Source organism: Maylandia zebra, linkage group LG5 (genome assembly GCF_041146795.1).
Source record: "Maylandia zebra isolate NMK-2024a linkage group LG5, Mzebra_GT3a, whole genome shotgun sequence".
Classification (NCBI taxonomy): domain Eukaryota; kingdom Metazoa; phylum Chordata; class Actinopteri; order Cichliformes; family Cichlidae; genus Maylandia; species Maylandia zebra.
Genome location: NC_135171.1, coordinates 1,417,768 through 1,442,429, shown reverse-complemented (window position 1 = coordinate 1,442,429; position 24,662 = coordinate 1,417,768). Strand labels below are relative to the sequence as shown.

The 24,662-nt window shown below is 42.1% G+C and overlaps 1 protein-coding gene across 19 annotated transcripts in view; it reads left to right on the top strand.

Annotated features, from left to right (window-relative positions):
* nfasca (neurofascin homolog (chicken) a) overlaps positions 1–7,856 on the top strand; it is a 174,574-nt gene extending 166,718 nt beyond the window's left edge. For 15 of the 19 annotated variants that reach the window (XM_014410352.3, XM_014410364.3, XM_014410354.2 and 12 more), the window contains one exon: positions 2,790–7,856. In XM_014410352.3, coding sequence (XP_014265838.1) covers positions 2,790–3,018 — 229 coding nt within the window. In that variant the 3' untranslated portion in view covers positions 3,019–7,856. The other 4 variants (XR_001341979.2, XR_001341981.2, XR_001341978.4 and 1 more) reach the window with 4 other exon arrangements.
* The last annotated feature ends 16,806 nt before the right edge of the window (positions 7,857–24,662 follow it).

Below are 24,662 nucleotides of genomic sequence, written 5' to 3'. Positions count from 1 at the left end.
TTGTTTATTTGGGTTTTCAAATTATTTCTGAGAAGATGCTGCCTGGATTATTGTGTGTGTGTGTGTGTGTGTGTGTGTGTGTGTGTGTGTGTGTGTGTGTGTGTGTGTGTGTGTGACCAGAGCTCATTATCTGAGACCTGCACGACGAAGCTTGTTTGGGGTTTATCTTCAGGGTTGACCTTGGCTTTTCAGTGCTACATAAGCAGTCGGCTACTCCCTGCTCTGTACTACACAGCCTGCTGCAGAGCAGAGATGCTACTGATGAAGAAATGCTCGTGAACACTGTACCACCCTTCCTGCAGATTCCCTCACGCAGCAGATAGTGCTGAGCCTTTTTCTTTTTCGGCTGCAAACAATCTTACAAAAATGTTATTGTTGTATGGGCATTAATAGGCTGTATGATCCTACAGGAGGCCTACTGTAGGATCATACATCTTCAACCAGCCCTTATTTCTTTACATTTTGCTTCCACTAGATTTTCTTCCACTGGTCTTAAGTTTTAAAACATCACCTAGTTGACAACCAGTGTTCTGTACATGTAAGAGATAAAGAACCAATATGAAATCCTGTCTTTATTTTAAAGTTTAATATGTGTATTTATTTATTTAGATAAAAAATACATCAGAGAGCAACCTGGGGTTGGTATGTTGCCATGATTTGACATGCAGACTGGAGCAGCCAGGGATTAAACCACTAACCCTCCCCATTAGTTGATGACCTGCTCTCCTTGAGCCACAACCAGGAGGTAACTTTTCTAATAAACCATTGTTAAGGAAAGGAAATGGGGAGAAAAGGCTGAGATATGCCAGATTACATAAGACCTGGATTGAAAAGCAGCAGGTTTCTGAGCCTAATTTTGACATTTTTGTCTGAAATTGTCATTAATATGTATGGACGAAGTCAAGAGAGATGTGCAGCAGTGAGCAGGTGCCTGTAAAACATGCAAGAGGCTCTGTCACAGTGTAGGGCTGTATTTCAGCCAGTGGTGATGGGCTCTTCCCAGAAATGATGGAATTATGAACACAGAGAAGTACTTTCAGATTTTAATCAACTACACAGTGACATCTGGAATCTGATTGGCAACAGCTTCATTTTTCTGCATAATGAGCCCAAAGACACGGCCACTGCAGTAAAAGCATAGCTGGATAGACACTGTGGAAGAGTATCAGTGGTGGACTAGTCTCTCCTGGACTTCAGCATGAATTGTGTAGAGTGGGATCATCTCGACAGAACCAAAGGCAGATAGAGGAGCACTCTCCAGTGTCTTTCAAGAAGCCTGGGAAACCATCCCTGAGGACGACTAAACGCTACAAGACTAACAACTAAACAACTAAGGACTACAGAAGGCTTAGGTAACAGAGTTCAGGCTGTGCTGAACAATGGAAGCGGTCATTGACTAGTGTTTGTTTGTACCAACTCTGTTTTCCCCTGTAATTGTGTACTTTTCAGTCATCTTTCCATGTTTCAATAAACTGCTACACCTATTTCCCATTTTTCCCAGCAAAGTGTAAAGAAATGGGGGCAGCTCAGGACCCTTGCACAGTCCTGTGTTTGTACTTGCTGAGCTTCTTTAAAATCTGCTCCTACATTTGAGTTTAGTTTCCATATTTCTTCTTCACTTGTTCTTAGACTGTGAAACAGCATTGGAGCTGAAAGAACAATTCAGTTCAGTTATATTTATGTAGCACCAAATCACCACAAGACTCAAGTCAAGGTCCTTTAGGTGCTGAGACCGTACAGTCTGACAACGCCCCCCTGTGACCATCGTGGGAAGGAAAAACTATTTTAACAGGAAGAAACTTCAAGCAGAGCCTCAGGGAGGGGGTGGGGTGAGGACAGGGGGGCAGGACGAAAGACACATTGTGGAAGAAACCAAGAGATTAATAATAACTAATGATTAAATGCAGTAGAGGTGTATAAACACATACTGCAGCATAACTAAGGGAGGATTCAGGGTCACCTGGTCCAGCCCTAACTATATGCTTTAGCAAAAAGGAAAGTTTGAAGCCTAATCTTGAAAGTAGAGATAGTGTCTGTCTCCTGAATCCAAACTGGAAGCTGGTTCCACAGAAGAGGGGCCTGAAAACTGAAGGCTCTGCCTCCCATTCTGCTTTTAAATACTCTAGGAACAACAAGTAGGCCTGCAGAGCGAGAGCGAAGTGCTCTAATAGGGTGATATGGTACTACAAGGTCATTAAGATAAGATGGGGCCTGATTATTTAAGATGTGAAGAGAAGATGTTTCCAAAGCTCTCACACATGGATGTGGTGTATGCTGGCTTCTTTGTACATGCCTCTAGTGAAGGACTTGTTGAAGGCAAGCTTAAAGAGCATTAGTGAATAATTTAGTCCTGGTGCAAATATGGGGTAAGTGTTTTTTTAAGAGGGGCATATATGGCAGCAAAATGGGTTGAATCAATACTCCCACTGATACAGTTGGCAGCTTAAGAACTCAAAGGATTGCTGTACTGTCAGACCTTTGGGCAACAATTGCAAACTACATTGATAACTTCAGATAATAGCAGTGTGCTGCATGTGTGCTGTATATGTTCTAAAACAGACCCGGTCTAGTTGTTTGAGGAAAAGATATTCAGCCAACTTATCTGCCAAAAATAAAGAGAAACATCAAAAAACATTAAACTTACAAAAAACATTTGCCTCTTCTTTACATCTTTACTTTCCCCTTATAGTGTGTTACAGGGTCCTGAAGCTAAACAGGTCCACCTGATGCTATTGTGAGAGCCTGGAGCCGTTTGAGCTTCTAACATTGCTGTTTCATTGCCCCTGCAGCAGCGACGAGGACAACAAGCCTCTGCAGGGCAGCCAGACTTCACTGGATGGCAACGTAAAGGAAAGCGACGACAGCCTGGTGGACTACGGCGAGGGAGGAGACGGGCAGTTCAACGAAGACGGTTCTTTCATCGGCCAATACACAGTGAAGAAGGACAAGGACGAGACGGAGGGCAACGAGAGCTCCGAGGCCACTTCGCCTGTGAATGCCATCTACTCGCTGGCATAGCGGCTCAACAGCGCACACGGGGAACTTGGACTCTCTGATTTGTTATGATAGAACCACACACATGATTCTATGAGTATATGAAACACATTACACACAGTGAAAGCAGCAGTGGCACCAGTCTGGAGACTGTCTAGGCTCTCCTCTGCAGGTAACGTGGAAAAAGATGCGACCACAAGCCTTTAATTTATTTTTCCAGTTCTAACAATATGGTCCATGGACACATCTGGAGAAAGTGAACGATGCTCGTTTTCCTTTGCGCTCTGCCTGCCCTTTACCCACACAGACTTGAAGTGTGCCTTCGGGAGGCATCAAACGTTCTTTAGAGATTTTTTGGTTTGTGACTCAGCTCTGCTTCCCGATAACCTCCCCCGTGCCCGGCATACCTCTGCGTAACCAAGTAAAGTAGTCACAGAGGTTAAATATACATACACACTCTGGCCACATCCTGTAACATATCAGCTTCTAACCATAGGATGCCGGCAGATATGTTTATCATATTGATATTTAGGCAATGAAAGATTTTAGTTTTTCCACAGCTGATAGAGGAGTCCGTGAAACTTAACGAATGCTGTATAAAGTCCTGGCACACATTTTAGTGCCCTGCAAATCTATGCACTATCACCTCCTTCATACCATTTTTGGTTCCATCTGGTTAGTAAAAGTACACATTGTGGGCTTCTTTTTAGCAGGTTCAGTCCCAAGGTGGTTTGCCTTGGACTTTGTTGCAGGTGTTCCCTCTTATCCTGTGTTGCAGTTGTTCAAAATGCTTTTGCTGGGTAAAGCTGTTTCATGCTTTGTGCTCAGTTACAGTATGTGGTTAATTAAACCCAACGTTGTTCTGAAGCATGGTCATAAACTTAGTGCGAGAGAAATGTGATAGGTTTGCTCGAGAAACACCAGCGCACTAAAAAACAGTGAATTCCCTAATTAGCATGTGGGCTTGTGCTACATTCATGTCTAGCTGACAGGGTTCGAGGACAATGGTTCCCACACTAATATGGGAATCATTGCCATCATGTTATCGGAATGTGGGAAAAACTGCAAAAGGAAGAAGTTTGAATTCAATGTGTCCTGCCGTGAACGTAATCGTGAAAGACACTGGAAATGTCCAGTCTGCTATCCAAAGACAGTTTAGTCTGTGAACTCGAGGAGGTGTGGATCAAACTGCCAACCTTGCAGTTATTGGATGAGCTCATCAAAGCACAAGCTGACTGGTCAGTCACAGTCCTGGATCAATATTCTTCTGATATTGCAGGACAACTGTGAGGCTCCTTAATTCTGTTGACTTTGTTAAAGAGTTACATCCAATCAGGTAAACTGGCAGTTTTGAAAGTGTGTTTTAGAACCAGGCCAAATGTATGGTGGTCACACAGGGACATATTTCAACTGAAAGAAAATATTCTTCTGCCCCTCTTTAGCACTGCGAGTGTCAGGTTAGCATCTTCGTTTTGTCTCCTGGGTCATGAATGTAGCACCAGAAGTCATGATCCATAAGCCGTGTCCACACTAACCTTTGTGCGTCCAGCTTCACTCCGGCTGTGCAGACATCAGTACCACACACTGTATACAATGACCTCCAGTACTCACTGTTACTGGAACAGCCACACGTGTTGATCTGAAAGAGTCCACATAGATACGTTCAATTATTTTATTTTTTGCCTTGAGGTGCTTTATATTGCAAGCTACAACATGGGCGAGCGAAGGCCAACAATCACATGATGTAGATAAGGTGCATCCTAATCAGTGAGGTAAGTGCACTGCACTCTGTGCAGCCTGACCCCACCTGCACAGAGGGACCTCTTTGGATCTTTATGAACTTGATCCGTTTCTTATCGCTCCAAAAAGACATAATTACAAAACACTGCTACGTGATACAAATGATTTAAAGAATGAAAAGTACAATTCACAGCCACAAATGAAAGTTATCCGCTTCATTTGATGTTTTTGAGGTTCACTCCTGCTGCAGTTACTGAAGCTACTATTAACCCCTGAGTGCTACATCAAACAGGCGGACATTTGGAATATTTATTTGGTATTTATTACATGATGTGGAAAGCATTAATATATTAGTTCTTAATTTAATTCACTTCATCTTTATGTACAACTGAGCCAAACTACCGATGGCTACAGAATAAAGTTATTGTTCATCGCGAGAGGCATCAACACACAACTGTATCTTCAACATATTTTTCTAGCAGCTACGTTTTCTGCTGTACCGACGTCTCTGTCCATCCTTATACTCATGCTGTGTTACTGTTACTCTGTGTTGTTGTTCAGACTTAAGTAGCATAACCTTTCCATCATTCTGAGAATGAATCGATGTGTGTTCATTATTGCAGATTATTTGGTATTTATTTTGTACATCAGAGTCCTGAAAGAAAATCCTACCTTTGTAAATATTGAAGACTTGACCCCCACCCGCCCAATGAGTCACAAATCTGCATCCACCAAGCAGCTGTAGTGGTGCAGTCTGTCCTGCACCTTTGTTATGTAGCTTGGATTAATCTTTGCACTCTGAGGAAGAGTCATCCCTTTGCGTTGTCATATACGGACTGTGGCAAGCCTTCTCAGGTGATGGCTTGGTTTGTGTTGTGAAAGAGAAACATGTTCGATTCTACTGTGTTCAAAGTAACAGCTCCTGCAGCGTACTACCTGAGTTACACAAACTACTACAAGACCTGAGAACATGAATTTCCTGAGGTCCCCTCCTTGTCTCAGATAGAGGCTGGATACACAGGCATGACATGTGTCTCATTACAGGGGTCAACAACTTTGACCCCTGTAATGTATTCCACTTTGTTTGTTGGTCTTTGTTCCCCATTACAACTCTTCTCAGGTGCTCTTTGTCAACTTGTAAATCTGCATATCCACAAAAACCTTGGTAAGAAGTCTTAAACTGGGGAAAATCATTCATTTTCTGAACTTCCTCTTTCTTAATGTGTCCTAGTGTGAGACGGCCAATTAACTGCAGCCCCAAACCTGACATGTGTTTCAAACGATCCACAGCAAACAGGTACAGTGTGATATCAGACCACATCAAAATAACACTTCCACAATCCTCAGCTGATACACTTACACTGCAGAATGAAACGGTTTTACTAGTTTTGATCTCTGTAACAAAGACCAAAGGGATGTTTGTCATGATGATATATAATCAACACTAAGCGTTCGGTAAAACTAACATTTAAACGGCGTGTTCTCTTCTGTCTAGAATCCGTTGACAGCTCTCTCTCGAGCACTGTACAGATGAACCTTGGCAGTGTTAATACAATACAGAGTTGGACGAGCTGCCTGCTAATGGCTGCAGTAAGAGGCAAGCCTTTCTAATTCAGTCAGTTTGATTTGTTAAAGCAAACTCAACACTTCATGTGTACACTGAAGGACACGTGAAGGACACTAAAGGAGTAAAACTCCTCAATCATTTCATGCAATGGGAAAGCCTTTAATCTTCCTGTGAGATGTTTGCCTGCATACTGTATGCAAAAACACTGAACGAGACCAGACAACCACAAAGCCAGGCAGATCAGCATCCACATCTATTGGAGATAAAGAATCTGAATTTCAGGAGTGGGACATGCCTCCAAACATGCTCCTTCTGGTTCTTTTCTACATATGACTCCCCCACTTCTGGTTTTCATGCCCCACCCTCACCTCTTCACTTCTCATCAGTACACAGATCTGCCATGGAAACAGGGCATGTGTTTTTGGACTTTGATGGGAATATTTGTATTCTTTTAATAATTTACCTTGAGTGTTTTTGCCAGGCTGTCTCTATCCCCATCTGTGCTACATCCAAGTGTTAGCTACAGTTATCCTTCTTGTGATGTAGCACAATGCCACTTGAAATTGATTGAAGTTACCTGCTTAGCAGGGCGCCAGGTTAAAAACAGTTGTAGAGGATTTTCATGAAACACATGCTTATTTGCTTCCTACAGTGGGTTTAGAAGTTGACCCAGACCACCTGCTGCTAACGTCTGCAGAGGAGAAGGCCACTTTACTTATGATAGACCTTGTGGCTCCAAAGTGAAATTTGAGTTTGAGCATCTCTAAAACAGAGCCCAGTAGTTTCCTTCTCATTGCTGATCTTATATTTCTCACAGTACGTCCCAGTCATCTGTCCTCTCTCCTGAATGTTAAAGCAGTGTCCTCTGAGTTTTAATCAGCAGGATGACTCCTCCCATGCTGTACTGTGTTGACTAGCAGGACGCTGCTTGTGAAACTGACACAGACAGTGAGACAGAGCACTGGAAGAGCAATATTTGGTTGAAGAGCAGGTCTGAATTGTATCACTGGAACTGGAAATCTTTGCTAAAAACCATCACACACACCACTCCTTACTCGCTCTGCTGCTGCCCATCCACCAACCTCCACTGGTGGACCACAGCAGGGATGCTGGCAACAACAAAAAAACAAAGGTATACAAAGCTTCGTGTGTGTCTACACATCAGTTTATGGTGCACAAAGACCAAGCTTCTTTTTCTTCACTCTTCACATTATCTTAGCTCACCTTTAATTGGGGATGAAAATAGTCAATGTGTATTTTTACAGCCTTTGCTTTTCCTTCAGTTTAAAATGCTGCAAAGTGTCAGAACTTACTGGTGCACGTTTCCAGCTGGATTTTTCACAACTGCGTCATATTGGCATCTTCTTGTTTTTACCATGTGTATCAGAGCAGCGTGTTCACACCTTGCTTCTACATGCAGCATAACAGCTTTTGTAAGGTACATCTACTCTACAGGAAATGGCTTAAATATATTCACCATGTATGCGTGTATGATGACATGTTGCAACTTCTGCTAGTGCGCCTTCTTTATAGTAAAGCTATCTCCTTTTCTCTACCTCCTGACTTGGTTGTCATCCTTGTTTCTGTACTTCTGTGCAGCATAGATTTAAAGCAGTAGACTTTCCTATGGAAGAATTGATTATTTCATCCTAATTCATTATATTAATAGTAGAAAACACCACATGTTTCTACTGATACATAACCCAAAATCTTTGTCTTCATTTACAGGCTCCCTCTAGGAGAGCTGGTGATGGCCAAGCTAGCTCCTCTGGTGGCCTCTTGAGGCTGGCTCTAAAACAAAGTCTCAAGTTAAACTGACCAATGTCACAGAAATAAAAGTGCATCATTACAAACTGTTACAAAACCAAAACTATTTTACTGCTTTGCACTTTGTGTTTGGCTCTCCCTTTATAAAAGCTGAAAAAGGCTTAAAGTCGGGAACATTTCTACGTGTGCGGCAACAGCCCTGTTCCACTAGTACCGACTCGGTTTCCATCAGGTGGTCATAACTTTTCTAGGATCTACTCGGCCGGGCTCCGAGTCATCTGAGGTGAACTGACAATGTGACATCAGCAGACTGCATGCTATCGAATGGTTGGTCAGTGGCGTCACTCAATGAGTCATGAGAGCACCTCCTTCACCAAAATCAAAATCTTCAAAAAAAAAAACATTTTTGAAAGCAGACAATGACAGAAATAAAAACCCAAAACACACAGTCTGACAAAAAGACATACACCATACAGCAGGTATACCATTGCGCTGACGTCCTCCACATGACTTTCAGCTGTGGGTGCCACAATGACCCCACACACGTCAGTTGTTACTAGATTGTAATGGAAAATGTCTGAAACAGAACTGAGTCCAGTCGAGCTCGTGTTGGTAGGTACCAGTGAAGCTGTAAGTGATGGTGGTCTTTTAGGCCTGACGTCTACCAAATTTTTACTTTCTGAACTCTTTGACTTTTTGGAATAGTATCATTTAGAGTAAAGATCACTTTAGATTTTTGTGCTTCAGTTTTCACGAGTGATTTTTTATTATTAGTCTGTTAGGTGATGCATGCAGTATATGGAAGGAACTTGGCAGTTATGGTCATTGTAGGGTCTAAAAGAGATGATACTGGACACAGTTTCAAAGATGAAACTTCCTGAAACCAGTGGGTGACATCATGGTGACGTCCATATATTCCACTAATTTACAACAGTCATCTCAAGATGCTTTATGTTGTAAGGTTAAACCCTGCAACATGAGTAAGAAACTCAAGCAATCACACGGCACCTTGTGAGAAAGCACTTGGTTATAGGAGAATCTCCAAAAGCTGACTGTGTTCATCTGGATGTTTTCAGTGGGAGAAACGTTTCATCATCATCAGGTGACGTCTTCAGTCTCAGCTGACTGCAGGTTTCAATCCTATAAACAGGACATTTGCATAATGACTGAAACCAGGAACAATGGGCTGGGAGGTCAGTTCAACTTTTGGAGATTTACTTACCTGGATGATTGAGCATGCATCAAGATGTGATAGGAGAATATTCCCTTTTAACGGGAAGAAACCTCCAGCAGATCCAGACTCACGGAGGGGCAGCCAGCAGGTGCCAGCGGGGGGTGAAGAGAAGAGACCAAGGGCAAACTATGGGAGAGAGTCACAGACGTTAACAGTTACAGTAGTGACACATATAAACACAAACTGAACAAAGATGAGTGTTGGGTCGGCGCTTCCACAGGCCCCGCTGGTTTAGAGACTTATTCCCGTTAACGAAGCAAGACGAACAGCTCAACCGGATTTTCACATGCTAGCAAGGGGAACCGGACGGCAGCAGTCAGTGTCAAGCAAGTCCAAAGAACCAGCTTTCCCCACAGCCTTTTATTTCTGTGACACACAGGTTACACAAACACGGGGCGATCGTGGCTCAAGAGTTGGGAGTTTGTCTTGTAATCGGAAGGTTGCCGGTTCGAGCCCCGGCTTGGACAGTCTCGGTCGTTGTGTCCTTGGGCGAGACACTTCACCCGTTGCCTACTGGTGGTGGTCAGAGGGCCCGGTGGCGCCAGTGTCCGGCAGCCTCGCCTCTGTCAGTGCGCCCCAGGGCGGCTGTGGCTACAATGTAGCTGCCATCACCAGTGTGTGAATGTGTGTGTGAATGGGTGGATGACAGGTTGATTAAAGTGCTTTGGGGTCCTTAGGGACTAGTAAAGCGCTATATAAATACAGGCCATTTTACCCATTGTAACCCCCCCCTATGGTGCATCATAAACCCTAAGGCATTGAGTGTGCGTGTATGTGCACGCATGTGCACGTGAGTGTGTGTGTTTGTTTTTGGGGGTGTGTTTGTGTGACCTCCTGCTCACCAAAAGGGTCATAAAGACAGGAAGTTTACTAAACAAGAAAACTGAACAGTCACCTGGATGTGTCCCTATAATAAAACACTACTGCCTCCCCCTCCATTCAACAGGCTGGGGAGGGGGTCAGAAACAAAGGAATCTCTTTGATCATACAGTTTGAACCAAGACTTACAAATGTAACTAACACATGACAACATTTAACAATTTCAACCTAACAATGAGTACTGAAGAAACACGTGGTAGACCATGGAAGCCCCACAGCTGCCTATTGCAGCATAAAGGAAAGTTTTAAGCACAATCTCGACCCTGGAGATAGTGTCTGTCTCCTGAATACAAACTGGGAACTGCTTTAATAGTAGAGAGGCCTGAGGGTTGAATGCTCTGCCTCCCATTCTGCTTTTGAAAACAGTCCACAGTCTCTGAATGAAGTGATCTGTTTGGATAACAAGGTACTGTGAGGCCTTTAAAAATGTTAACAGGATGCCAAGTGTTGGGTTTATCTAGGTACAAACCCCGCTGGAACACGAGCCCAACTAACTGCATGACAAAACAAGGCAAGACAGAGCTCTTTGTCTTTGTGGCTCGCGAGGGAAGTCAGCCAAAGCTGAGGATAAGATTCCTTCACCTGAACTCAACCAACTTCAACTGATTCCTTCACTGCAGCTCTTTTTATTGTGAGAAAGCAATCATTCATGAATATGCAATTACAAATACATGTGACATTCTTAAGCAGGCATCTCTGAACATCAGTGTCTGTATTCTGTCTGTGCGTGTGTGTGTTTCCAGCCTGAATATATATTTCTAAGCATAAATGATTATGTTTCTAAGAACTAATTCTAAATTCTTGTTTAAAACAATTATGAGCATTGTTTCTCCTGATGCTCCTTGTGCACCAGTTCAATCAACCACTGAATGCAATGAGTTTATGAACTATTTCACAGATAAGGTCACTGCCATCAGGTCTAATATCTCCATCATCTTCTCAATATCAAACTTACAACTTGCTCTCCTCTGATGTCTTGTAATGTAACAGGAGTAAAAGAGGACCAAGTATCAGAGGCCTGCTTTGTCATATAAAACAGACTTCAAGCCCCCTTGATGTCCTTCCATCTTCACTTTTCACTAGTGTGTTTGATTCAATTGGCCCCTGTATTGTGGAAATGATAAATACTTCTCTTCACACTGGCTCAGTCCCCAGCTTCTTTAAACAAGCTGTTGTTGAGCCAATATTAAAGAAACCCCAGCTGGATCCATCTCTTCCTAACGGTTATAGGCCAATATCCAAACTGCCTTTTATATCGAAGATTTTAGAAAAAGTAGTAGTAGAACAACGTAACTATTTCCTGGATAAAAATGCTGTTATGGACACTTTCCAGTCTGGTTTTCGTAAATTGCATTCCACTGAAACGGCCTTACTTAGAGTATCTAGTGATATCTTGATGGCAGCAGACTCTGGAGAGCACACAGTGCTGGTCCTGATCTCAGCTCTGCTTTTGACACTGTAGATCACAGCATCATGATAAACAGACTCGAGAACTTGTTTGGGATTACTGGTGTTGTTTTAAAATGGTTTATATCATATCTGTCTGAGAGATCTTTTACTGTTTGCATGAATCATGTCACATCAGAATCAACAGTTTTGCCGTGTGGGGTACCTCAGGGATCTGTCCTGGGTCCAATTCTCTTTTTACTTTATGTATCTCCCCTAGGCCAAATTATTAGGCGCTATAAATATATCTCCTATCATCTCTATGCTGACGACATCCAACTATACTGTTCCTTCAAAATGTCTGAGTTTTATAAATTGTCTAATTTAAGTAATTGCCTGACAGAAATCAACAAATGGTTATATGACAATTTCCTCCAACTAAACTCTGATAAAACAGAAACCCTAATTATTGCTCCAGACCACATGGTCCCAGAAATCAGGCAGCGTATCAGCTTCTTAGACCCTCCTGTAAAATCGAGCCTCAGAAACCTCGGTGCCATGTTTGACAGCTCGATGTCGCTCGAGCAGCTGGTCCGAAACTATTTTTATCATTTACTGAATATTTCTAAACTCAGACTAATGGTATCAAAGCTTGAACTTGAGATGATTATTCATGCTTTTATTTCATCTCATTTAGACTATTGTAATGGCCTTTTTACTTGTTTTAACAAATCAGCCTTAAATCGTCTTCAGACTGTGCAGAATGCTGCAGCACGTCTCTTAACAGGCACCAAGAGAAGATCGCATATCACTCCAGTCTTGGCCTGCCTTCACTGGTTGCCTGTAAGTTTTAGGTTTCATTTTAAAATTGTAGTTCTAACCTTTAGGGGCCTGCATGGTCAAGCTCCTCAATATTTATCTGACCTGCTGAAACCACATACATCTTCTTGGGCTTTAAGGTCATTAGATCAGAGACTGCTGCTGGTATCGCGCACTCGTTTTAAAACTCGTGGTGATCGGGCCTTTCAGACGGTGGCACCACGGCTGTGGGATTCTCTCCCACTGTCTCTTCGCTGCACGGACTCCACTGATTCTTTTCAGAAACAGCTGAAGACATTTTTATTTAGAAAAGCATTTTATTAATTTGTTCTTATGCTGTTTTTATTGCTTTAGTGTTTTACATTGTTTTATTTACTGTTACACTGTTTTTATATTTCCATTTCCTGTGTTGTAAAGCACTTTGTGATTTTTATCTGTGAAAAGCGCTATATAAATAAATTTTACTTGCTTACTTACAAATGACAATATAAAAACATCAACATTCCCTCCTCTTTGTCATTTTGCAAAGCCTTTCAGTGTTATATTGCATCAGCATCGCGCCACTTACATTTTAACATTTTTAGCGCATGCATCATTTTAAACACGTTTCGGCCATGCCATCCACATCACCTTGCTGCAACAGAATATAGTTAGTATAGGTGTCAGCAATCATTTTATTTATCATTGAGCGCAAATATGCAACCTGTGAACAAACAGAACAAAATCAGTAGTACAACAACAGGAGTCAAGACTTTCAAGAATGTATGCCACGGTGGTCCAGACATCAACCAGGCTGTCCAGCCTTGTGGGCTGTCTCTTCCTGGTGCGTGTTCTGCCACATATCTCTGCAGAGCGGTTAAGTTCTGCAGTGCTTACACACTTCTTGTGATGCTGTTATCAGGTCCAATGTCAGTCGGTTCTGCAGTACCATTGTCCGTATGGCTTTCTGCTCCTTTGCTAGGGCTGTCCCAAGGGTTTTGGTCAGATTTATGTCTCAGTAGGGCGTATCGGTTGATCTCCACATGATCACGCACCTCTGCGACTCCAACATTTGGGACTAGGCTTTGGAAGAATTTGGAATTCTCGTGGCACTCCAGTATCCACCGTCACCCCGAATGCGTTTGGTGAGGCCATATTTATCTCACATTTATTCTGGTTTCTTGGGTGGTTTTCCAGCCTATCCATGAAGAATATGTGGTCTGACAGTTTAACCAGGGTGCACAGCCCGCCCCATCCTGCTGGGAGTGAGAGAAAAGCTTTGTGTCCGCACAGGAAGTACCAGTCGGCTAGGACTTGTGCTCCCTTCGGGGTCTGGGCCATGGATGAGCATCTGGTTAAGTTTTGTTGGTTGTCCTTAAGTGGGAACTGCCATGAGATATTCCAAGATTTTCCTATCGTTGTTCAGTAAGAATGGGTACAGTTACATAGTCGTCCTGGTAGCCATCATTCGTTGAACCGTTTCCAGCGAGACAAACGGGCAAGGTTGTGTCTTTGAGGTGATTCAGTAGCACTAGATTGGGTAGTGGCTCCTGGACCTGTGGCCAACCCAACAGGTCATCATTCGAGACCCATTTCTCTGTTGTGCAGTTTTTCCAGCCTTGGATTGTGGAGCCATACGCGACCATGTTTAGTGGGGTCGAGAAGTCAGTGTTCTTCCTGTAAATCCAGGGTGTGTGGCCATTAGTTACTGTTGGAGCTATTTGTTCTTTATTTTTGTTTTTGTTCTTATTTTTGAAATTAGTTAAAGTTTGTTAGTTTACTTATATTTTGGGGTTTATTTGTCGGTTAATATTTTGTTTTAAATGATTTGTTTGTTTGTTGTTATTTTGTTAAATTAGTCAGTAAAAGCTGTAGGGCCATTTTGTTTCTATAAATAAAGAGACTGGTATAGGACCAGCATGCATTGGGGTGGGCCTATGGTTTTTTACCAGAGCAGGAGAAGCAGCAGAAAGGATCTTGTTATTGCTTGCCAAGATGGATAAATAAATCAAATTCAAATTCAAATTTTATTTGTCACGTACACAGTCATACACAGTACGATATGTAGTGAAATGCTTGGACAACTGCTCGTGACCTAAAGAGAACAAAAAAGGAAAAGGCTATGAATAAGATAGGAAATAAATATGAAAAATTAAAAAGGGTAAATTTAACTAGGAAGGAATAAAATATAAATTAAGGTTAAAAATGAAATAACTGTACAACACAAATTAGAATGAAGGGTAAATTTAACTGGGAAGAATAAGATACAGATAAATATATAAATTAAAGTTGAAAATAAAATAACTGTACAACAAAATACACAATACACAATATAGAACTATATAAGAATGTATGAAGAAATCTAAATCTAAATAAATATATACACAATAACAGCAGCTGTACAAGTATTAACCGGAAATGAAGAATATAGTGACCAGTGTTGTGCAAAACCAAAGTCCAGAAAGTCCAGTGTGTGTGTAAGAACCATATGTGTGGGTCAGTACTGTGTGGTGGTGTGATTGAGAGACCGTATCGCCTGCGGGAAGAAGCTCCTCCTCAGTCTCTCTGTGTTGGTCTTCAGGGAGCGGAATCGCTTTCCTGACCTCAACAGAGAGAACAGTCTGTTGTTGGGATGGCTGAGGTCCTTCACCATCTTCCTGGCCTTGGTCCAGCACCAAGACCAAAACTCTCAACAAAAATGTTTGGACAATGGACTTCTTTTGCCTGCGTACGAAATATTACCTCAGTGCAGCAGTGGCTTGTGGACTTTAAGTTGTGGGACGTTTGATCTTACAAAAGTAAAGGAATTGCCACTACATAAAGTAAAAAACCTTCCCGTGGACAAAGGAATAATCCTTCATTAATGGATATAAGGATTTCAAGGATCACCGTCGAACTCGAATAAAAGTTATTGGATCGTCTGGTGAGTAATCCAGACGGATTTGATGTTGAGGCCTGGATCAACATGTCACTCGTTCATCAAAGCTGGTGAGTGATAATATTGTTTAAGCCGTAAAGGAAAACGGTGAAGCTATTGGAGTTTAAAGACATAATTTCACTACAAAGACTGATGAACTGAGTTTTGACGTACTAAATTGGTGCAAAATTGGATCGCTAATTGAAACATGCCAACGCCCTCTGTGGAAATGTTTGTCCGCTGCAAAAGGCAGGTAAATGGATGTCATGTTTGTACTTTAGGCTATGGACTCTCAGTGTGCTGTGCATCTTTATGAAGTTTGAAATAATCCAAGAGGACAATAAAAATGTCGGATATTAAGAGTAAACGAGAGGATGACACTGAGATGCAAGCAGAGAAAAGAAGCGTTAAATTTACGCCAAAAGGTTTGGATTTGTATATAAAGACATGCCAAGAAAAGCGCAGTTCAATGTGTAAGCAAGCATCTAAGTACATGGGGAAAATTTCCGCTTTAATGACCTCATATGAGAACGTTAAGGAAGTGTCTTCTGAATTTGGGAAGTTTATTAAATGCTATCAAGATGCAAACGCTTTGCAAGAATCCTTTTTAAGTTTGCCACTGCCAGAAGATGAAGTGAAAAGGCAAGTTGCACATTTTCAGTCGAAGGTGACAGCATTCTCTGTTTTTATGGACAAAGTAAAGGTTTGGTTGCAGGAGGCGGGCGAGCCGTATACTGAACAAAACAATACTGTTCGTAATGATAAAGCTGTTGAAAGTTTGGATGAAATAAAACCTGAAGACAGTGTCTCTAATATCTCAAGTGTAAAGCCACCTTCAAAAACCTTGTCACAGCAAAGTCGAATTTCATCAACATCTTCCGCCTGCATTAAAGCTGCGGCTGACAAGGCAGCGCTCATGGAGCGACTCGCTGCATTAAAGAAAAAACATTCTATCGAAGCGCAAGAGGAAAACTGAGAAAAGAAAAGGAGACATTATCCTTGGAAACAGAGCTGGCAGCCACTAATGCAAAGCTTCGTGTCTTAAAAATAAATTCAGTTTGTAGCTCTGAGCATTCTGGTGGAATGAACTCTTATTTTGAAAGAGGGCACGTACAAGAAGCGCCTAGTTTAAATCCTTGTGCCGATACATTTGTTCCAACATCAAGAGATTACTCTGGTATAAATTCTGCATCTGAATCACAAGTAATCGTACCTAGACAAAGTCAAACCCAACATCAGGTTGATGATTCAGCTCAAGTGACGCAGCAAACACAGCCTCAGTCTCCTACTTTGACTGGGAACTGCACGAAGGAGATTGTAAATATTATGCAAAAACAAAATGACATCACTACTTTGCTTGTAAAACAAAACTTATCTTCTGTCCTCCCCGCCAGAAACATCCCTGTATTTGATGGAGACCCTTTACAGTACAGATCATTTATGAATGCCTTTGAAAATGGAGTGGAAGCTAAAACTGATAACTGGAGCGACTGTTTGCATTTTTTAGAGCAGTTCACTAGGGGGCAGCCTAGGGATTTGGTGCATAGTTGTCAGCACTTACCTCCTGAGCAGGGTTATTCCACAGCCAAAGATCTTCTTGAAGAACATTTTGGGAACGAAAATAAAATTGCCTCTGCATATATGGAGAGGATTGTGAGTTGGGTACCTATTAAAAGTGAGGATGTGAAAGGTCTACAGTCATTCTCTCTTTTTCTTCAAGGATGTTTGAATCTAACACAGCAAGTTGTTTATATGAAGGAGTTGGATTTGCCCTCAAATATGAGAATGGTTGTTATGAAGCTTCCATACAAATTGAGGGAAAGATGGAGAGTTGTTGCCTATGAACTGCAGGAACAAAATGGTTACAGAGCAGTATTCACTGATCTGGTTGCCTTTATAATAAAACAGGTACAAGTAGCATCAGATCCAGTGTTTGGCAACATACAAGACTCACAATCTGGAAGCAGCTTTAAAGCTTCAAGTTCTACCAAGCAAAGGAGAAAAGGAAGTAGTTTTGCCACTAATGTCAGTACAGTGCCAGGAATCAAAGCTCAATCAACTGGAAGCAGAACAACTTCCGCCGTTCTGCATAGTTGTCTGTTTTGTTCACACAGCAATCATTTACTAGAGAATTGTAAGCAGTTTAAAGCTAAAACGCATCAGGATAAGTTGACTTTTATCAAGGAAAGGGGAATTTGTTTTGGTTGTTTAAAAGTTGGTCACACAAGCAAAGACTGTAGGAGTCGTTTGGATTGCGACGTGTGTCACCAAAGGCACCCAGGGGTTCTTCATATAGAGCGAAAGGATCCAGGTGCGTCTTCGGAACAAACTCAACAGAGGACAAACTCTAATGTCAACTTTTCAACTGCAACCACTCAGACATGTGGGTATATTGGGGCTGGTCATGAAGTTGATGCAATTTTTTCTATAGTTCCAGTTCAAGTTAAGAGCCAAAAGAGTAATAAAATTGTGCAAACCTATGCGTTTTTGGATCCTGGAAGTTCAGGTACATTCTGTACAGAAACTTTGGCAAAAAGACTGAATGTAAAAGGTAAAAAGACCAATATCTTTTTGAGAACAATGAGTCAAGATAAGATTGTTAGTACACAAGTTCTGTCTGGTTTGGAAGTGTCTGGTTTGGAAGCAAATGATTTCATGCCATTGCCAGATGTTTTGACTCAAAAGACTATGCCAGTTTCTACAGTTAATATTCCCCAGCAAAGCGACATCGATCAGTGGCCTCATCTTAAACCTGTTAAACTGTACAACGTTAATGCAGACGTGGAGCTACTGATAGGCACTGATGCTTCCAATGTTTTGGAGCCATGGAAGGTGATAAACAGTGTGAGAGGTGGACCTTATGCTGTAAAAACAAAAGTTGGCTGGGTCATAAATGGTCCCCTGCGCACTGGAAGTAACAGTGGAAATGAAACCAACTGCACTGCTGTAACAGCCAATAGGATTTCTGTTGAGCGTCTTGAAGACATGTTGATTAAACAGTACAATCATGATTTTAATGAAAGATCATCAGAGGAGCAGACTGAAATGTCTAGAGAGGATCTGTGTTTCATGGATATTGTTAGTAGTTCAATAAAGCTTATTGGAAATCATTATCACATTGATTTGCCTTTCAGGAGAGAAGGTTCCAGTTTGCCAAATAACCTCTGTGTCGCGGAGCAGCGTCTCCAGAGTCTCAGACGGAGATTTGAAAAGGATACTCATTATAAGGATGAATACACTAAATGTGTAAACAACATGCTTGAACGAGGATATGCCGAGTTTGTGCCTGTAGATGAGTTGCACAAAGATGATGGAAAGGTGTGGTACCTCCCTCATCATGGAGTGTATCATCCCCCAAAGGGCAAATTAAGAGTTGTATTTGACTGTGGAACAACTTATAAAGGAGCATCATTGAACAGTCAGCTTCTACAGGGACCTGATCTCACGAGCTCGCTGGTTGGGGTTCTGATCAGATTTAGACAAGAGCCTGTTGCATTAATGGCGGACATTGATTCCATGTTTCACCAAGTTCACGTCTCAGAAAAACATGTCAACTTTCTCCGTTTCCTGTGGTGGCAACATGGTGACACTTCAAGGTCTGCACAGGAATGCAGGATGAAGGTGCATTTGTTTGGAGCTGTATCTTCGCCAAGTTGTGCAAATTATGCTCTACAGAGAACTGCAGATGATAATGCACAACAGTTTCCAGCTGAAGTGGTTGATACAGTCAAAAGAAACTTTTATGTGGATGATTGTTTGAAATCGATTGCTTCAGAAGAGGAGGCAGTGCACATGGTGAAGAGGCTGACAGATATCTGCGCTAAAGGAGGATTTAAGCTTTCAAAATGGATCAGCAACAGTCGCACAGTGCTCATGTCCATCCCAGAGGAAAGAAGAGCAAAGGAAATTAAGGATCTGGATTTGGACACAGATCAACTTCCAGTTGAGAGAGCACTGGGTTTACAGTGGTGCATAGCAACAGACAAGTTCCAGTTCAGAACCTCCCTGCAGGACCGTCCAACAACCAGAAGGGGCATTTTGTCTGTGGTCAGCTCACTGTATGATCCTTTGGGAATCTTGTCTCCCTTCAGTATGCCAGCTAAACTGTTGCTACAAGAGCTTTGCCGACAAAGATTGAAGTGGGATGAAGTTATTCCCCACTCTCTTTCCCAGCGGTGGCGTGATTGGCTGGAGGATCTCCAGCTGATTTCAAAGTTTAAAGTGGAACGTTGCATTAAACCAAATTGCTTTGGAAGACCAGATAGGGCACAACTTCATCATTTTTCTGATGCAAGTCAAGATGGGTATGGAACGGTGTCATATTTAAAGTTGGAAAAGAATAACGTCACGCATGTTGCTTTTATCCTGGGAAAGGCTAGAGTTGCTCCTCTGAAGCAAACTACAATTCCCAGGTTGGAATTGACGGCTGCAGTTCTTGCAGTTCGGGTGGACAGGCTTCTGCAAAAGGAGCTGCAAGTCAGGTTGGAAAAATCAGTTTTTTGGACTGATAGTACAACAGTACTGAAATACATCTCCAATGAAACCTGAAGATTCAATACTTTTGTTGCAAACAGAGTTGCTGTCATTCAAGAAGCAACAGATGTGAAGCAGTGGAGATACGTTTCTTCCAAGGAGAATCCTGCAGATGACGCATCCAGAGGCATGAGAGCTGGGGATCTCCTCAAATGTAGGAGATGGATAAAAGGGCCAGAATTTCTCTATGAGTCAGAAAAGGAATGGCCTAAACTGGATGTGGAGTACAGTGTAATTTCTGCAGATGACCCAGAGGTCAAAAGGGACCTGACAATGAATGCCATTGTGAGGGAATTCCAAAATCCTACCAGCTATTTTATCCTCTACTTCTCGTCTTGGGCAAAACTTAAAATCTCTGTAGCCTGGCTTTTAAAGATGAAAGAGGTCTTGGTGTTGTTGGCACAGAAGAGGAAAGAGTTGCTTGCTGCAGGTTTGAATAAGAATGATCCGGAAGGTCAGAAAGAAGTGGAGATAAGAATGGAAAGATTTAAGACCACTTTGAAGAAAGGAAATCTCACTCCAGAAGACTTGGCAAAGGCAGAACAAGCTATTCTTCAATATGCACAACAACAGAAATTTACGACTGAAATGGCTTTAATCCGCAATGGCCTCAAAGGAGTCTCTAAGGGAAATTGTCTCTATAAACTTGATCCAGTGTTGGATGCAGGAATCCTCAGAGTGGGTGGCCGATTGAATAAAGCAGCCATGCCTATGGAATTAAAGCATCCTGTAATTTTGACAAAAGATATGCATGTGTCAACACTGATTTTACGCCATATCCATCAAAGGTTGGGACATGCAGGAAGAGCACACATGCTGTCAAAACTAAGACAAAATTACTGGATACTAAATGCAAATTCTGCTGCCAGAAAAATCATCTCTCGTTGTGTCACGTGTAGACGCAACAGAGGAAAGTTTGTTGAACAAAAGATGGCGGATCTGCCTGAAGAGAGAGTCCTGCCAGACATAGCCCCATTCACAAATGTTGGAGTGGACTATTTTGGACCTATAAGTGTTAAAAGAGGACGAAGTCTCCTTAAAAGGTATGGAGTTCTTTTTACTTGTTTCACCAGTCGTGCAGTACATCTGGAGATTGCATGTACACTTGATACAGACTCTTGTATAAATGCTGTGAGGAGGTTCATCTGTAGACGAGGCCCAGTTTCGACCATCAGATCTGATAATGCTACAAATTTTGTTGGGGCGAATCGAGAGTTGAAAGAAAGTTTGACTGAGCTGGACCATGCCAAAATTCAAAAGGCTTTTGTTCAGGATGGCATGAAATGGAACTTCAACATCCCAGCAGCTTCTCACCAGGGTGGTGTGTGGGAGCGTCTCATTCGTTCAATAAAGAATATTTTAGCCTCAGTTCTTAAGGAGCAAGTTCTGGATGATGAAAGACTCCACACAGTCTTCTGTGAGGTTGAAGCTATAATGAACGACAGACCCATTACTAAAGTTTCAGATGACTCAAATGATCTTGAAGCACTGACACCCAATCACTTGTTGTTGCTGAAAAATAAACCAGTTTTTCCACCAGGACTGTTTCATCCAAGTGATCTGCATGTCAGGAAAAGGTGGAAACAGGTACAGTACATGGCAGAATTGTTCTGGAAGAGATGGCTTTCTGAGTACCTACCTTTGATGCAAGAAAGACAAAAATGGATGAGGACTAAAAGATGTCTTATACCTGGAGATGTTGTGTTAATTGCAGACGCTACAGCTCCAAGAGGATCATGGATGATGGCGAAAGTCTTAAATGTAAACCAGGATGCAAAAGGCTTGGTGCGTTCTGTGAGACTACAAACAAGGACCAGTGTTTTGGAAAGGCCAGTGACAAAACTTATTCTGCTACTGGAAGCCTCATCGTGAAGAAAATCCTCAATGAAAATTAAGGATTTGTTTAAGGGAATAGCTCCTCCTTTTGGGACTTTAAAGTAATTGTGATTGTATGCACAATTAGGGGCCGGAGTGTTGGAGCTATTTGTTCTTTATTTTTGTTTTTGTTCTTATTTTTGAAATTAGTTAAAGTTTGTTAGTTTACTTATATTTTGGGGTTTATTTGTCGGTTAATATTTTGTTTTAAATGATTTGTTTGTTTGTTGTTATTTTGTTAAATTAGTCAGTAAAAGCTGTAGGGCCATTTTGTTTCTATAAATAAAGAGACTGGTATAGGACCAGCATGCATTGGGGTGGGCCTATGGTTTTTTACCAGAGCAGGAGAAGCAGCAGGAAGGATCTTGTTATTGCTTGCCAAGATGGATAAATAAACCAAAACTCTCAACAAAAATGTTTGGACAATGGACTTCTTTTGCCTGCGTACGAAATATTACCTCAATGCAGCAGTGGCTTGTGGACTTTAAGTTGTGGGACGTTTGATCTTTCAAAAGTAAAGGAATTGCCACTACAGTTACTTTTTACAACATGATTTATCCCCTGAATAGGTGATAAAGCGATAGATCTTTCAGCCCAATTCTACTTTTTCTGCATAATCCATCATACAAAATGTAATCAAATGGAAAAGTCTCTTTTTAAAACTTGTTTTATTAGTTTTAATCTTTTAACTTTATGCATAAAGCAAACATTAAATTATCTGCAACATTCTCTGACTGGAAGAAATTTAAATCTATTTTCTGCACATTCCAGCACATAAAATAAAATAGTTTTTTGTGTTTATACTCAGTCTTTCAAATAAATGCAAGTAAAACACAGCAGAAGATAAATAAAGTCAAAGACTCAGTGGTCCTGTTGCTCTATTTTCACCTGTATAGCAGGAGTGCGGCAGGCAAAGGTTTGCCCTGGTGCAGGTGTGTCGTAGCGGTCAGTGGAGGGATACGGCAGCTTCTCTGTGAATGTCACATTCCCGTATTTGGTGCTTGCTCGGACGTTTAGGGGTGTTTACGCTGTAAAAAGAAGTTTTCTTCCCACGCAGTGAGCAACGGACACTAATGTTTTTGTCACTTTTTATGGAATCAAACTCAAAGTAAGGTCAGTACTTCCACGCTTTAAACGCTGCACGCTCATACTCTCTCTGCACTCGATATGTGATCCACTGTTGATCTGCACACAGCTGTTGTCACAAACGTCGCACTCGCTTACGTCACTGTCAAGACGCAAAAAAAATCACGGTTTTAGTAACGCAGTAACGCAGCGTGCTTACGTGACAGTAACAGTAATCTAATTAACAAGTAACCCGTTACTGCCCATCTCTGGTTATATGCAACACACAACAGCCCACACAGGCCCCAGATTAAGAGTGTCTACACACACTGACTTGGTGAGCTCAGATAGCACAAACAACATGTTTCTAGCATCCCTCACAGCACCGCCTGTTACTGTAATCACCATTAAAAGCATTACACACAAGTAAACTTTGTAGCTGCTCCCATGCACCGCTGTTTGTCGTACACAGTGAAAGGCAAATACAAATGTACATATACCAATAAGACTGAGCCACTGATGTGGGGGTGTTGGACTGCACACTGCATTATTATTAACGTATTAACACCTACACCCTCATAATGTCGTGAGAGTGACTTTGTGTCAAAAAGTGATTTATGGTGTTGTGTTACTTTACTGCTCCAATGAAACAGGAAGAGCTTATTTTAAAGTACAGATTTTGCTACTCTGTGATCTTGGGATTCGAGCCATTTCTAGGGACAATAATATTTATGTTAGATTCTGTTTTAATTGAAGATTATGTATTGAAATTTCAGGAGCAGGGCCTCCAAACATGCTTCTTCCCGTCGTCATCTCTATAGGTTCCCCCAGTTCTGCAAGCTGTTCATTCTCGTTTACGTGCAAACAGGGTCCATTCTCGGCGAATACCTTTAAACACAGCTTATCTCTCAGGAATAACATGATTTTACCGTGATGTTTTCCATCCTTCCTTTTGCTAAATGCTCAAGCAAGTTTGCACTGGGACGCCAGGTTATTCAGCAGCAAGCTTCCTACCACTGAACTGTCAGTTTCTCAGTAAAAACCCAAAAAAAAGGCACAGAGTTGCCAGTTCTCCTTCCCTCCACAGGAAAACGCAGTGTGCTTCGGCACCGATTTGCCAGGTTCCCAGCCTCTCATCCCTCCTTCGCAAATTCTGCAGCATGCTTCGGGACAGAGTTGCCAGGTTCCCAGGCTCTCATCTCTTCCTGGCTAAACTCTGCAGCAAACGTCGGCACCGGGTTGCCAGGTTGTTTTATCCCTCATTCGCAAAAGCAGAAGCAGCAAGCTTTTCGACCATTGTGTTGCCAGTTTCTCAGCATAGTTTTGTTTTTTTTAAAAAGGCACTGAGTTGCCGCTACTCCATCCCTCTGTAGCAAATGCAGCATGCTTCGGCACCGAGTTGCCTGGTTCCCAGCCTCTCATCCCTCCTCTGCAGCATACGTCAGCACCTGGTTGCCAGGTTCTCAGCCACACATTCCGCTTCTGCTAAACTCCACAGCAAATGTTGCACCAAGTTGCCAGGTTCCCAGCCACTCTTCCCTGCTTCGCAAAATTCTGCAGGAAACCTCGGTACAGAGTTGCCAGGTTCCCAGCCTCTCATCCCTCCTCTGCTAAACTCTCTTGCCAGGTTTTCCTTCATCCCCCATTTGCAAAGCAGCATCTAGCTTCCATACTACTGAACTGCCAGTTTCTCTGCATCTATCATTGCAAGCAGCGGGAAACCCTTCTAGCACTGGGGTGTCAGGTTCTTGCTATATCTGCCATTTGCAAACTGCAGCGATAAGCTTCTTAGCCCTGAGTTGCCAGTTCCTGTCCATCCATCATTGGAAAGGCAGTGGAGAATCCTTCAAGTTGGTTCCTTCTATAGCCATCATTCGTAATCACAGCAGCAAGCTTCTTCCAACATG